The sequence below is a fragment of the Hyaena hyaena genome, unplaced genomic scaffold, assembly GCF_003009895.1.
Source record: "Hyaena hyaena isolate Hyena2069 unplaced genomic scaffold, ASM300989v1 scaffold_1339, whole genome shotgun sequence".
Classification (NCBI taxonomy): domain Eukaryota; kingdom Metazoa; phylum Chordata; class Mammalia; order Carnivora; family Hyaenidae; genus Hyaena; species Hyaena hyaena.
Genome location: NW_024081973.1, coordinates 144,025 through 160,609, shown reverse-complemented (window position 1 = coordinate 160,609; position 16,585 = coordinate 144,025). Strand labels below are relative to the sequence as shown.

Genomic DNA, 16,585 nt, shown 5'->3' with positions numbered 1-16,585 from the left:
TTTCACTAAACATTTTGTGTGATTCCATTTTCTTTTCTTAGCATATTCACTATGTAATAAAAACTTTTTTTATTATTTTCCCTAGAGTTTACAATATGCATTAACAACAAATCCAAGTCCACTTTCAAATAATACTATATCACTTTATGATAAGGAATGTGCTTTATAAAAACAAAGTGATCTTAATTTTCTCTTTCTTGTTCTTTTATCATTGCTGTCATCCATTTCACTTGTACATAAGCATACACACACACACACCACACACACACTCACAAGCATACATAATCAAGTACATTGTTACTATTATTATTCTGAATAAACTGTTTTCTGTTATATCAATTAAGAATAAGAAAACTAAAAGCTTTTATTTTATCTTCACTTATTTATTCTCCTATGCTTTTCCTTTCTTTATGTGGATCCAAGGTTCTGATCTGTATTATTTTCCTTCTCTCTAAAGAACTTCTAATAATAATTCTTTCAAGACAGGTCTACTGGCAACAAATTCCTTTAATTTTTGCTTGTTTGAGATAGTCTTTATTTTTCCTCAATTTTCAAGGATAATTTTGCAGGTTGTTAGGTTGATTTTTTTTCTTTCAACACTTTAAATATTTCACTCTACTCTCTTTTTGCTTGCATGTTTGCTTTTGCCCTTGGATAGATAAGGTGGTTTTCCCCCCTGTGGCCTCCTTCAACATTTTTTCTTTATCTTTGGGTTTTTAAAGTTTGAATATAATATACCTAAGTGTAATCTTTAAAGAATTTTTCCTGCTTGGTGTTCTCTACACTTCCTGGATCTATGGTTTGGTGTCTGACATCAATTTGGGGAAAATTCTCAGTCATTATTGCTTCAAATCTTTGTTTGTCTCTCTCTGCCTTCTTCTGGTGTTCCCATTTTGTGTATATTATACCTCATGTGGTTGTCCCACAGTTCTTTAATATTCTGCTCTGCCTTTTCCAATCTTTTCTCTCTTTCTTTTTCACTTTGAAAGTTTCTAATTGTCATATCATTAAACTCAGAATTTCTTTCCTCAGTCATGTCAAGTTTACCAATGAACCTATCAAAAGTATTCCTCTTTACTGTAACAGTGTTTTTGATCTCTAGCATTTCTTTTTAATTCTATTTTAAGATTATATTAGCCATCTCTTCTTGCATGTTGTATACTTTTTCTCCTAAACCCCTTAGCATGTTAATCATCTGTGCCATATCTGACTCAGGTCTTATACTTAACTCACCTCAAACTGTGGGTTTTTTTGTTTTTTATTTTTATTTTTGCCTTTGAGTATGCCTTGTAATCTTTTTATTGAAAAGTGGACATGATGTATCGGGTGAAAGAAGCTGCTATAAATAGGCCTTTAGTAATATAATGGTAAGTTATAGTGGGAAGGGAAACATTTTAGAATCCTGTGAATCAGTGAAAAGACTGATTAGGTTCCAGTCTTTTGGTGAGCCCGTGCCTTTGGACTGTGAACTTCACACCTTCTCAATTCCCATTTTCACATACCATAGGTGGGACAAGATGTCTATGTGGAGCTGACATTGGGTATTTCCATCTCCCAAGTAGGGTAGGATCTGGTAAAAGAGTTTCTCCTGAGGGAAGGTCTTGTTAAGAAGAACAGTGCTCTGGTGTTTATTTTTCCCTACCTTTTTTTAAGAAATAGTAGGGAATTTTCTCTGATTATTCATTGTGAGAGTCTGGTAGAGCTCCTGGAGATAAAACTGATAAAAGTGGGAGGCTCCATATGTCTGGGTACTTCTAGATCTCTTAACTCTTAGCCTTGTCTTCCCTGGGCCTCCAGCAATTTATCATTACAGTTTAGATTTTCCTCCTATGTTACTGGTTCCCAAGACATTTTCTGCTTCTGAATTTCTGCTGCGGTAAGTTGTGATTCTCTCTCTGTTTCTGCTTGTCTGTCTCTCCAGTTTGGGAGGAACAACAGTTTAACCTGTGACCTCAGATAGATCTCAGAAGAGTTGTTGATTTTTTAGTTTGTTCAGTTTTTAACTTGATTATAGGGTGGAGTGGCTACTTTTAAGCTTCTTACATTCTGGACTAGAAACCCAGAAGTCACACACTTACTTTAGTTTTGTTTTTGCATTTGGTATAGTAGCATGAGTGAAATGTTTTCCATTTTCAATAAAGCAGAAGCTCTTCACAGAGAAAGTAGGTTTTAAGGTGAGCTAAGGCAACAAAGTTTTGAAAATTCAATGGTTTTATGGCCAAATATTAGACTGCATTTTGAAAAGGTCAAACTCTAAAAGGAATATTAAATAACAAACTCTGTATTATAAATTCTGTAAATCTTGGATACCATTTTAATGATATCTTTGCAAGTGGGTATTACACCTGTTAATTAAAGTTGAAAAAATAACCAACATCCTCATTATTAGTATCTATAAGTAGCAATTCATCTGCTGGGTATCTCAGGCATATATATTTAAAGCACAGTGTGCTACATAAAATCAGTGATAGTCAGTTTAATTAGCATCTGATGGGAGTTAGCAATTTAACTTCAATTTACAGCATAAAGGTTAGGTGTGGTGAGCTCATTCTATAAAACTGGTGCTATTGTAATAATGAACAGTAAATTGACCACAGAATAAAAAAATAAGAGTAGAGGAAAACCAACCACAAGTTTAGTAATCTGAAAAGGTACTATATTCCAATAAAAACTGTACTCTAATTTTTAATTTTTAAATACATTTGTCATTACATTGTAGTGCTTATGGGAAGCTAAAACCTGAAGTCTAGTCTAGACCTAGGCATAATGAGGAAAAAGTAATCATATTAACAGCAGTTGGTCTTACCCATCTGACTTCAAACCAGTTCTGATTTTTATAAAACTTTTCAGGTTACCAGATGCTAGGGGCAAATTCTTTGTAGTTTTTATGATTTCACACTCAGGAATCAAGATTATTTATGTCCTTTTCTACCTTCTTAATGTATTTAAAACTACCTCACCTATTATTTTGCTGGTCTTTAACCTGTCTCAGCGGTTTTGATATTTGTCCCTAATGATTTTAAATCATTCTGTAGTGTTTGTTTTTATAAACTCAGCTCACTTTTATAATGATGTTCATCAATTTGTATATCCTGGAGAAAAATAGAAAATTAAACACAACAGCAAAACCCTGTGTACAATGGTTTCGCAAACTACCTTTGAAAAGTTGCTATCTCAGGAAGATAAGAAAAGTGAACATGACCCAAATTTCTGATACTAAATTTTTTCTTGGGAGAGGGCAGTTATATCTATACAAACTTTTAAAGGTTGTATTTTCTTTAAAGTATATCCACCTATGAATATATTTTTCTAACATCCACTTAGAGATCTTTTTTCACTACCAGGGCATCAGAAATCAATGAAGTTATATAGTTAGAAAAGAAGCAGAAATATTTCTATTAAAAGCCAGAGATTATTTTAGCCATAAACAGATGTGAGGAAAAAAGTATGAGCCTTTGAGTATGAAGTAACAAAGACAATATGCATTTGGTAAAAGCACAATGACAAAGCAATAAAATTAAACAAAAAAGGGAAGCAAAACAAGAGCAAATTCCCTCTAACAGGGTAAGTTGTATATTCTATTGTAAATTAGGTGAATTTAATCTTTAGAATTTGAAACCTCAAATTCTGTTTTTCAATTTTTCATCGTAAAGCCCTATCTTGCCCATTTTGTTGCCCTGTGCCTTTATCATCTCTCTTCCTCACTTGTGTGTCCCTGAGAAATTTTCTTTTGCTTTAAAACACAAAAATGATGGCCTCTTCTATGAACTGTACCTGTAGGTTTTTCTTTTACTTTCCACTTTTCAAGCATATTATTCTATAGACAACACTGCAGAGTTCATGTGTCTTCCCATGGTTTCATGGATATCACGTCTTACTTCTTACTAGGAAACTTTCCCTTGAGGACAAGGCCCAAGACTACTGCTTTCTTTGAAACTTCAAAGTATGCAGTCTGCTGATGTGTTAACTCAATAGGTACTCAGTAAATGTTAATTGGTTGAGTATAGGAGCCAATGAAAGGAATGCAAATTATTTTACCTTTGTTACGAATGGTTAATCTATTCTTTCTTAGGGCTGGCTTAAATTGCTGTAAGGGCATTTGTTGGAGCTGCTTATTAATTTAACTTGTTGCTGTTGTAGAGCCAAAAGACATTGGCTGGCTTTCTGGTAATGATTAGATTCATTCTATAATATACTTTTTGGTCACAAGATTAGAGATCCAATCTGACAATTACTCACTGACTCCTGAGGTGACCTACATTTTCTACAGTAAAAAAAAAAAAAAAAAAAAGAAGGAGGGCTGCAGTCAGGGAGCAGTAGTGAGGATCACAGACGTCTATCTTGTTTATTGGGTGGAGATTTTCCAACTTAAATTAATTAATTAAATTTATTAATGTGGTGAGTCTCTTCTTCAGTCATGGGACTGATTTGAAGTCAATTAGAGGAATACTGTCAAGGAAGAATGTATATTGAGTAAAATTTTAGCTTACACACACACACACACACACACATCCACATCAGTCTTTTCTTTTTAAGCTTTGAGTTTTAAAACTTTACCATACTAGGACAAAATTCTTTAGTTGAAAAATAAAATGCTAAAACATCTGATTATGCTTATTTTGCCTCAGGTAACATATTTATTTTAGAATTGATAGGGTACATGAAAGATGTATTTGCCAAGATTTTTGTCTGTTTAAATCTGCAGTTCCAAGGCAGTGTTTTAATCCTATTAAAGCTAATTGAATGGAGTCTGCAGGCCTTGTCAGTTAGGTGAAGTTCAAGTTGTAAGTATTATTAAGAAAAGAAAAATATAAGAACCAAACAGTAACATCTAACTTCTGCCATTTATTCTTTCCACTTGAACCTTAGGGCAATGTGAAAGAATGCTTTCTGAGTTCACAGGGCAATGCATTGGAGACATTGGGATGAGATCTGATCTTTGAAAGGACAATTAGTAGGCTAAAAAAAAAAAAAAAAAAAAAAAACCCCTGTGTTTAGAAGTTTAAATATTTCTTTATGGAAGATCCAGTAGCTCTACTGTGGATAAAGGTCTTACAGTGTTTCCATTAAAATGCCACTTTCTGGAGCAAACACTGTCAATATAAAAGTTTGCTCCAGGCTAAAGTTGGCATCAAGATTCTAGCCTAGAAGCTGTTTTGTTTTAGAAATGCATTTTGGACCGGTTTAGCTTAATGGTTAAGGAGATGACTAAATGTGTCCAATTGCTTTTTTGCCTTTTTTTTTCCAGTGTAGTTATGAAATTGTTTCTTCAATGGTATTTGCAACTGGACAATTTTTTCTCTATGCAACTAAAACAGGCATTTGTTTTAAAAAAAAACAGTTTGGAACTTGGCACAATTTCAATTTTGGATGATTTTGTAAATTGGGTTAAGTGATTAGAGTTCTTGTTTATTATTATTTCAAAATTTTGTGTTGAAAATTTTTCTTCATTTTTAGTGCAACCTAATTTTGTTATCTATTGGAAGCCAAATATCTTTTTTTTATGTAGGGTCTTGAGTCTCTGTTCTTATTCTCCCATAGGAAGATTTTAAAAATAAAGAATGATAAATTTTTGATGACAGTGATACTATAAATATTTATGAATTGCTTATATTAAAAAACTCCTATTTGTGATGACCTAATTGGGGAAAAATCCTAAATTTTATGTGAAAGACAGGGCCAATAAGTTATTTCACCATTTACACAGTATTTGCTTTTACTTAGGATCTTACATTAATAAGTTTTCAACAATTAAAAGTTCTGTGTAATCTAACCATGAGATTTCAGGAAAGGTATTACTCTCAATTCCAGTTTAGATCTCCAGAACAGCTTCTCCAATTTTTAACATGGCATGATTTTACTGGTAAAACATTTTTGAGCACCTGATAATTATGTATGTCTATTACATTTAGAAATTTATACTCATGATATTGTACTAGTATATTTTCTGATAAAAAACATAGTTTTGTATTTGAGAGAAAAATAAGCAATAGTGAAATTCTAATATTTTCTACTTTCACCCCAGCGATGAGACCTTATTTGGAGACCAACATCCTAGATAGCAGCTGTCAGTTTGTGGCATAGCTTGACATATCTGGGAGAAGTCATGCTGGACCTCTGTGGTTAGGGACCTCTTCTCAAACTTTGACACCCTGGGCCTCTGGACAAAGGAGAAGTTCCAGGGGTACTGACTAGAAGGACAAAATTTAGCCTCTTTGTTTCAAAATCAGCTTCTTCATATTTTCCTATTTGTGTACATTTTACTCCCATAGCTAATGATTGACATCTACCTGTTCTCAAGGTCCAACTTCAATGATCCTTCTTCAGAGATACTTTTCTTAGTCTCTTTCACCCTCAGTGGGAATTAATATCGCTTTTCCTGAATCATTATTCAAATTTATGTTTTAAGAGTAGTCATAGCTACCTTTATCAGAGTTTAAAAATATATATTTATATTTTTAAATTCACTTATTTATGTTTTTTTAGCCTCTGAGACTATTGAATATTTCATCACTGTATCCCCATCAATGTCGATGGCTATGATTTGTTCATGATGGTCATTCAATAAACACTTTTGGCTAACCTCTTGCTCAGGCCACTGTAAAAAACTTAAATGGTCTCCTTGCTTAAAGGTCAACCCATTCTCATCATTTTGCATATTCTGACACATTACATTCCTGAAGTAGAGATCTACTTGTGTCATTCTTTCACTAAAAGCTTTCACTGGCTACTTTTCCAATGAAGTGTCTACTCTTCATCCTTACATTCAAGGCCTTAAATGATCTGGCCTATTTCCACTTTTTCAGTGTTAGTTCTTTACTACTTTTTATGTACCTATTTTCACATCCATGCATTATGCTCATTATTCATCAAATATGCTCCATGTTTTCATTATAAATACTATGGAATAATCATAGGTCACAAGATAGATATTGTTTCCAGTTATTATAGATTTAAGCAAGTACATGCCAACATGATTTAGTGATAATGCATTGTGGTGAATTTATAGTTGGCTGAATATTTATACATGAAGAAATTTTTTAAAAATACATAATGTTATGTTACTTTCAGGTGTATATCATATTGATTCAACAATTCTATACATTGCTCAGTGCTCACCATTATAAATGTAGTCACCATACAGTGTTATTATAATATTATTGACTATATTTCCTTTGCTGTACTTTTAATCTCTGTGACTTACTTCTTTTATAACTGAAAGTTTGTCCCCTTTATCTATTTCATTGATCCAGTCACTCATCTCCCCACTGGCAACCACCAGTTCTCTGTATTTAAGAGTCTGTTTGTTTTGCTTTTTAGATTTCACAGATAAGCATTCATGAAGAGATTAATAATAGAAGAGAGTAAATAACTTTTTCAAAGTTGTACAATCAGTAGGTAAAAGAACTGATAATTGGACCCAAGATTGATTATTTCCAAAGTTCTTGTAATTAATTAATAAATTAACCTTTCTATATAGCCTGTTTTGTCCCTCTCTTCCCACTCCCACCTCTGTCTCTCTCTGTTTTGTTTATGTATGTGTATAACATTTATATATATATATAAATATATACCTCATATGTATAAACTTTATATATAATATCTACATATACTTTATATACATATATATGTGTGTCTATTGTTTATATCCTTGATGATGATGTCAAATGTATATATATTTTAGTTATCTGGAACAATTGACTAAGATGAAAAGTAATAAATATAAATGTTAAGTTTTTCATTTATATTTGAAAAATCAACACTGTAAGTACAAAGTTGTGTAGACATAGCTTAACTCACATTAGCTTATGTGAAAAAGCAAGGATTTTAGTTGACACAAAAAATAATGACCATGATTTATTGAGACCTTCCTATATATTAAGGACTTTTCTTAGATTTTCATATATACTGACTCAATTGATATTTCAAAAAAATTTTTTAACGCATCGGCATACATTTCTATAGCAACACTAAGGGTGGAGGAGGGGGTATCTCACCCATTCTTTGAGAGCGCTAGAGAAAGCACCTCAAAGAAAGTTATTCCTAAGTTAAGATCTGATAAACGAATGAGAAACAGATAGTCTGTATCGGTAAGGGGGCAGGAGATTGTGGTCCAAGTAGAAGAAACAGCAGGTGCAAGAGCTCTGAAATGTGAGAGATCTTAAAGAGCTTGACAACACAGTCATGCAAAGAAGGATGAAGAAATATGTTACATGTTTATCTTAGAGACTGCATTTAAGGGAATTGTGATAGCAAGTATTTTCTGAAGGATTTTTGTATGGAGGAAATAATTTTAGTCTACATTATTCCAGAAGGAAGAATGACCTACAGAAATGAACATATAGGAGTTAGAATGTGGTGATTTACAGTTTAACATAAAAATAAACACTTAAGTTACTAGATTGATCCAATAGCAGAATGGTTTTGGAATTCCTGTTATTGGAGCCATTTAATTACAAGTTGGAACATCTTTTTTTCATGAATACTGAAAAGTTATTTTTTTCTTTCATTGGGAAGGAATTTAAATTGTTCTCAAAGATACTTTCTACCTTACCCACCACTGAAACCATTACTAGATTATAAAGGGTGATGTTCAGAAAGGTGAACAGTAGAATGTAGCATTCCATTTTGCTGAGTACAGAATTTGTAGAAAAGGAGATATATCTGATAATATTTGAAGTTCAATTTGTGAGCAATCTTATAACTCTCGTGTCAAAACCCTATGTGCTTTGGAGAAGTAGTAAAGGAATATAAAATTACGGTCTTTTTTATATACATTTTCAATTTAGATATGGAAAGTAGGATAGATATATCCCAGACAATAGTAGTCAATATCTCCTAGTATTCTAGACATTCTATTTTGGTAGGTTACATGTTTTGGGAACCCAAATATTAAATGCAGCAATTTTTACTTTTTAATTTTCACCTGAAACACTTTCTTAGAAGAGAAATAATTTGTTGAATCTATGAAATGGTCTAGTAAAATATTTAACACCATTTTTAATATCATTTATTGGAATAAAATTCTGAACCCAAGGTTGTGAATTGGTGTCATGTAGGCTTAGTTGAAAGTTTTTAACATTGGCTGAGATATCTTTCCTTCCTTGACCTCTAACTGATTGTGGGTCATGTTTCAAAGAATTTTGCCATAAAATTCCCAGTAATGGTCCAGATAGTGGCAGATTAAGCCAGAGAGTTAATAAATTTACCAAAGGAAAACATCTCACTTTTAACTGTTGCTGGTCTAAGGATGTCACTCACAACTCTGACAAATTTGGCAGATTTAGAACTATCCCACCTATAAATCCAGAAGGGAATATTTTGGCAGAATAATCTTGTGAGATATGGTGTAACAAAGTGGGAGGAGAAATTACATAACTACAATTTCCATTCTGTTTTAGTGCAAGCAATTTACTAGTAGGGGAGGGAAGTTTAGAATCATGACATGGTAGAACATTCTGCTTTGTCTCTTTCCTGTAAATGCCAAGTAATCATTATTCTAGGATCTGATTCCATAAGATCCAACTGTTTCAAAGTATAGTGCCACTTTACTTTGTATATAGTGCAAATAAACAAATGGTCGAGAGAAATGCAATATCTTATAGCATTACAATTTGGGAAACAGTGGGGGAGGTAATGGTGGAGAAATCTTCACGATTCTAAAAACTGAGTATAAGAACAATTGAATGGTCCTTTGGAGTTTGGTCCTTTTCAAATTCCTGGTCCTTAGTATGGTGTCATTATTTTAGGAAAGTGTCCATTATCTGATAGCTAGAAATAGAGACAGATGAATACTTAATTTGACAAACTGGGCTGGGGGAATGAAGGGGATTGTAATAAAACAAATAAGTCCTTTGAATTCTGGGGCAGAGGGCTAACATCAATCCAGAGCACCCCTCATTAATGATGGAACTTAGAGGTAAGAGAGGAAAATCATTAGAATCAAACTACTTTTTAAAGCTATCATTTACCTTTAGTTTTTATTAAGGAAAATAGCTTAATATCTATCTTAATAAATCATGTGTGAAAGAAGTTAAATTTAAAAGAGAGTAATTGTCATTCTAAAATGAGGAATAGGCAAGCTACAGGCTCTGAAAGATGTATTTTTGCAGATGTTATGTAAGAGTCAATTAATTCATGGGACTATTTTTGCCATCTGAATGTTAATGTTAGAGCATCTTATGAAAGAGAGGTTAAAAGGATACATTTAATAACTTTGGAATCATGGTTGGTTATTTTTGTGTTAGCTTTATCAAAAGGTCAATCTGAAAAGTTCTGTCATTGATAACACGTGAATGAACTAACCAAATACATTTAATACACAGTTCCAGCTAAAGGTGATATCTATGTAACTTTGAATGAATGATTGGTCTAACTTCACTGGAACTAATAATTTCATTTTCTCTTCATCTTGGGTTTATTTTATTCTTGTGACATTTAATGAAATCTATAAACAAACTTTTAAAAAATCTTATTCAACAGTGACATACTTCGGGATTTTAAATATATTTTTATTTAAATCAAGATGTTATTGGCCTGTTCTTTTGATATAATTACTTTGTGGAGCATAGCATTCTATCATATGCTTAATGGAGATTAATAAATGTATTCCACTTGGTCAAAGTATTTCTATAAATTAGACTTTTAAGTAAAGTTTTACCAGCATGTGCAAAAAGCTCTCTAGAAGATTTATGAAATTTCTACTTAGAAACTGATTCCCGGTTTCATTTCTCCCTGAGTTTAAAACTCTTTGGTGTATTCTTCTCAGCAGTGCAAAAATCAACCACATTCTAAAACACCCTGTGTGATGTGGTTGTTATCTATCTTCTTCATCTAGTTCTAAGCCATTCTTTCTCTCTCCTTATACTGCAAACTGGGCTTAGTTCAGTTCCTCAAATTATCCAAGCTTACTTCCTATGAGGAGATTTTGCATATGCTGTTCCTTCTGACCTACTCTTTGTATGCCTGCTTTCTCTTTCTTCTTCAAGTTAATGGTCCTGTTTGTTAACAAGGATCTTCCCTCTTCAAGTTAGCCTCTATTTATTATAATTTATACTAGAGTTTATATGTTGATCTTTTAACACCATTAGACTAAACTCTGAAGGCAGAAAATTATTAATTCACCCACTCTCCACAGCAGCCAAAAAATTCTTGATATTCAGTAGTTGCTCAATAATTACTAATCAATAAAAACGCAACTGCAATAATTGAAAATATATCAAGTAGTTAATTATTTCAAAACTCTTGATGTAGACACTTTCAAACAACTGTCAGATATTTCTTAAAACTGAACTATATTGAAAGCAATGGATTCTTGAAGATTTTTTAAAAACACAAGGAAATATTTGGTATGATATACCTTACACATCCCAGGAAGCACTGTAAGGCATAATTATTTATTTTTGTAATTGTGTTTTGGAAATATAATAATGGTCAAATATTGAAAATTTCCAGGAAGTCTGGAGACTCATCAGTTGATTCCATTAAATATCCTGATACTTTGATGTACAATTTAGTTTGTATATTATAGAAACCTTACCAACATGCCATATAAAAACTGAATCTTCTTATTTCAGATCTTGGCTGACAAATGGGTTAAAAAAGTCATTTTTATTAAAATGGGTGATGACTCAATGTAGGAAGATGGAAGAATAATTTAATAGTATTAAATGTTCAGCAACTGACTGGTTAAAATAATTTTATTTGTTATAAAAAATGTGCTTATGGCATAGTTATTACAGAAGAAAATTTAACTGTACTATCGTTAGAAGTTCAGGAAAGATGTTTTCATGAAGTAAAGCTTTAATCACATCTTAAAGTTGCCTTGGTTTATTGTGTAGGCAACCTGGTAAAAATATTTTAGGCAAAACTTGAAAAGATGCTGGAAGGACAAGCAAAAATGCCAGGAATTGGGTTAATTGGCATAATACAAGGTGGTTGGGCACAGTTGGGGAAAGTGTCAGAGTAGGGAGAATCCCTACCAAGAAAGACGGTTTGTGCAATTAGCTCTCTGAACTTTAACCCTTCGAGAATAATTAATGAGTAACAGAGGGGATCAAGACAAAGACACAAAGTGATATGGTGGGTACTAGCAAGTAATACATCAAAGAATGCTCGTAATTGGCCCTGTGGCTTTCATTCTTTGCCCTATTTCTTTCAATTCATTGACTCAAAATAATGGGTTCAGGTTCATTATCAACAGGTTTTTAGCTGTAAGACTACAACATTACAACAAAGCTTGGATTGTGGTAGTGTTGATGGCAAAGTAAGAAGTTGTGTTTGGTAACCACTCCTTGAGAAGGGAAAATAGCAGATTCTTTCTGAATGAATCAACAGCATTTACACACATATTCAGAATCTTGAAAGCCTTATATTTTCAACACTACAATGCTGGAATATGGTTGGTGTGGGCAGGTATGTATATTTCCATTTGAATGATGTATGAAGCTGTGGTAAAGGTTTATATTCCCTGTATTATCTTAAATGAAACTAAATTATTGGCACATGACACATAAAGACACCAAGGATTTTGGCTCTCCAAGCATGTAACTATGAATTCTTTCTTAAATATTTTTAATTATATAGTTAGAAGGAGTCTTGATTCTTTTTATTTACTTTAGATCATAATGAGGGAAAAAGTGGAAAGTTTCCCAAGAAATTTCAAAGGCAAGTGTTCTGTACTCTTCTAATTTAGTAAGCCAAATTTGTTTCAGATATGGATATGTTATAATAATAACTTACATTTTTGTCCACCAGATATGCAAATATTTTAAAGATTTGTCCTTTCTTATTTACTTTTGTTGCGTATTCAGTAAAACAGGGTAAATTTTATTTTTTGCACTAGGATACTTGAAAAATATCTTTATTTGCTAATCACTCCAAAGTCTCTAGAGGAAGTTAGCATTGTAGTTATTAATTTACCTTATTGTGTTAGTACAACTAATTCTAATTTTAGAAAGTAGACATCATGATGTAATTGAAGTATTATAATTGTAAATATCAGTCTAAAACTAATTAATACATGATTGTTTAAAATTTCATTTATTTTCATCATACTTAATATTATAATTTTATCTAAAACCTTAGTTATATATTTTAAACTAGAATTTTATTACAAGCTTCTACATTTTTAGCTATTTATTATATTATAGAAAGTATACTGTATATTGGTAAATATGCCATACATTTGTTGTTAATATTTCATTCAAATTTATCTCAAACTTTAGAGACAAATGGAGGTCAAATACCAAATATGAAATTGAGTTAGATCTTTAGTTTCGTGATATCCATTAATTAAACATCTATTAAAATGTATTGAAAATGATTGATGGATATGAGGCTGACTGGAAACATATAATTTCATTATCTCACAATAATGAAATCTGTACTAATTACCAGGATGTATCTGCCAACAAAAAAATTTATGACATCATCACTAATTAATATAAGCATATTGTTGGAAAATTATTATGATTCACCATAATTAATCCATGAATCTACAAATTTAGCTTTACATTTCCTGGTGGACAGTTTTTAACAGCATATTTTCTTTTGTTTTATATCACAATGATATATTAGATATTAAATGAAGAAGATACTCATTTTTTTCTCATATGTAACAGAAAGTGCCTTTTTTATTTATTAACAAATGATTTGTTAATACATAATATCAGCCAAGTATTTCCTGTTGTGACTTAGATTTTTTTCTGGATTTATAATTTTAGAGATTTAAGAGTACTTAGAGAACATCTTTTGACTTCAATTTACCAAGTTAAACTAGCAAAATGTTCTCCTAGCTCCAATATGCTATGCCAAATCTGGGTGAAGTAGTAAATTTAGGAATGAGGTTGTTGAAGGATTTGACTCTCAGTGTTAATGTCTCCATTTACCCTGAAGCGAATGGGTATGTACACACATTTCTTTTATTTCTGTATACGTTCCAAGCTTTAATAAATATTAACTAAGCATTTCCTGGTATAACAAGAATTGTAATAGATACTTTGGAATATTACAATAAATGCATTATGATAGATGCATTGGAATAAAAACATCATCACTAATCTCATAGTCTCTTGGAGGAGACAGATGGTAAAGATGGTAAACATAATAATATTAGTGTTCAATACCACACTGAAGATACACATATAATTCTTCCCAGCAGAAGAAAGCCATCACTAAATATGCCTGAGGAGTCTCCTAAAAGACTTCATAGAAAAGGTAGCATTTAAACATGAGTCTTAATTGATAAATAAACATTAATCAGGCAGGAAAGGTGAAAGGTGGAGAGGATGTATTATATGAATTTACTGAGGCACAAAGAGCATACAGCGTTCAAAAACGCAGCAAGTTAAGTTGCTTGAAAACTTATTTAAAAATTTTTTAATGTTTATTTACTTTTGAAATATAGAGAGAGAGACAGAGAGAAACAGAGTGCGAGTGGGGGAGGGGCAGAGAAAGTGGGAGACAGAATCCTAAGCAGGGTACAGGCTCTGAGCTGTCAGTACAGAGCCCAACGTTGAGACTGGAGATGAAGTCAGATGCTTAACTGACTGAGTCACCCAGGTGCCCTAAAGATTATCTTGAGTACTGAGTACTAGTTAGAAACTTGCAGGGCATTTGGTTTAATTTATTGTGTGAGGTCAGGCTGAAAAGTACCTTGCATCTCTGCTAAAGATTTGGACTTAATTTTGGGAGTTATAGGGAAACTTGCAATATCTATAAAAGTATGTACTTTAGGAAGACACGTGTGGAGGCAGTGAATAGATGGTCTGAACAGAGTAGAGACTGGTGGCTTGCAGCAAGAACTTTGGGGAAGAATTGTGATTATTTCAAAAATAAGCAATTACATACTCAGCTGCAGCAGGGACGAGTGAGCATGGACGAGAACATAGCTGATTCAAAGAAGCTGCTGAGATAGATTCCACTGGATTTGATACTGCCAAGTAAAGAAGTTGGTGGAGTTGAGGGAAAGTGCCAAAATTTAATACTTTTGGTGTTTAGGACAATGTAAGTGTATTCATTCTTTGTAAGAAGATAAGATGATGAATATTAAAAAAAACAGCATCACTGAGATATCATTCATATACCATTTATCTCACCCACTTAAAATGTACAATTCAATAGTTTTTAGAATATTCACAGAGTTGAGCAAACATCACAGCAGTCTAATGTTAGAATGTGTTCATCATTCCCCAGAAAAAAAACATCACACCCTCTTATCCCCATTTTTTCAATTCTGGGAAATCACTACTATGTTTCTCTTCTTGCCTATTCTGACCATTTCATATAAATGGAACTACACAACATATAGCTTTTTGTGACTGGCTTCTTTTGGTTAGCATAACGTTTTCAAGGTCCATCCATATTGAGCATGTATAAGAACTTCATTCCTTAAGCTCTTCTATTGGTAAATAATATTTAATTGTATGGATATACTAATTTTATTTATCCATGTATTGGTTGATGGACATTTGAGTTGCTTTTACTTTTCAGCAAATGTAAATAATGCTGTTGTAATATACATGTATAAGATTTTGTATGGATATATGTTTTCATTTCACTTGTGTGAAATGAAATTCCACTAGGTATGGAATTACTGGGTCATACAGTAACTATGTTTAGCATTTTAAGGATCTGCCAAATTATTTTCCAAAGTGGCTGCACAATTTTGGTTCCCACCAGAAATATGTGAAGGTTCCAATTTCTCCACATCCTTACCAACACTTGTTATTTTTTGTTATGGTCATCCAAGTGTGACTGAAGTCATTGTGGTTCTGATTTATATTTCTCTAATGAATAATGATGCTTAGTATCTTTTCGTGTTCTAATTGGCTATTTTTATATCTTTCCTAGAGAAATATCTGATCATTTCCTATTCCTTTTTTTAAATTGAATTCTATATATTTTTTATTTTTGAGTTTTAAGAATTCCTATATATTTTAGATAAAAATTCTTTGTCAACTATATGGTTTGCAAGTGTTTTTCTCCCATTATGTGGGTTATTTTTTACACTTTTGATGGTGTCCTTTGAAGGACAAACATTTTTTTCATTTTAAAAGGCTAGTTTATTTTCTTATGTCCCTTGAGCTTTCAGTGTCATATCCAAGAAACCACTGCCTAACCTAAAGCGACAAATATTTCCTGTTTTCTTCTAGGAATTTTATAGTTTAAACTCTTATGTTTCGGTCTATGATCTATTTAAGCCAACTTTGTGTCTGGTGTGAGGAAGGGGTTCACCTTCATTCTTCTGTGTGTGGATATCCCATTGTCTCCGCACTATTTATTGAAAAGATTATTCTTTACAGTTGTCTGAGAACCCTTGATGAAAATCAGTTTACCATAAAGGTAAGGGTTTATTTCTGCACTTTCAATTCTATGCTATTAATCTATGTCTGTCCTTGGCCAGTGCCACTTGTATTGATTATTGTACTTTTTTATTTACAATTTTTAATGTTTTATTTATTTCTGAGAGAGAGAGAAAGACAGCATGAACAAGGAGGGTCAGAGAGAGAGGGAGACATAGAATCTGAAACAGGCTCCAGGCTCTGAGCTAGCTGTCGGCACAGAGCCTGACGCAGGACTCGAA

At 32.4% G+C, this 16,585-nt stretch overlaps 1 protein-coding gene across 5 annotated transcripts in view; it reads left to right on the top strand.

Annotated features, from left to right (window-relative positions):
* Positions 1-1,747: 1,747 nt before the first annotated feature.
* The window catches only part of TFEC (transcription factor EC), a 121,022-nt gene continuing 106,184 nt past the window's right edge, over positions 1,748-16,585 (top strand). The window contains exon 1 of one of the 5 annotated variants that reach the window (XM_039223364.1): positions 1,748-1,876. In XM_039223364.1, coding sequence (XP_039079295.1) covers positions 1,830-1,876 — 47 coding nt within the window. In that variant the 5' untranslated portion in view covers positions 1,748-1,829. The remainder of the gene's footprint in view (positions 1,877-16,585) is intronic. The other 4 variants (XM_039223365.1, XM_039223366.1, XM_039223369.1 and 1 more) reach the window with 4 other exon arrangements.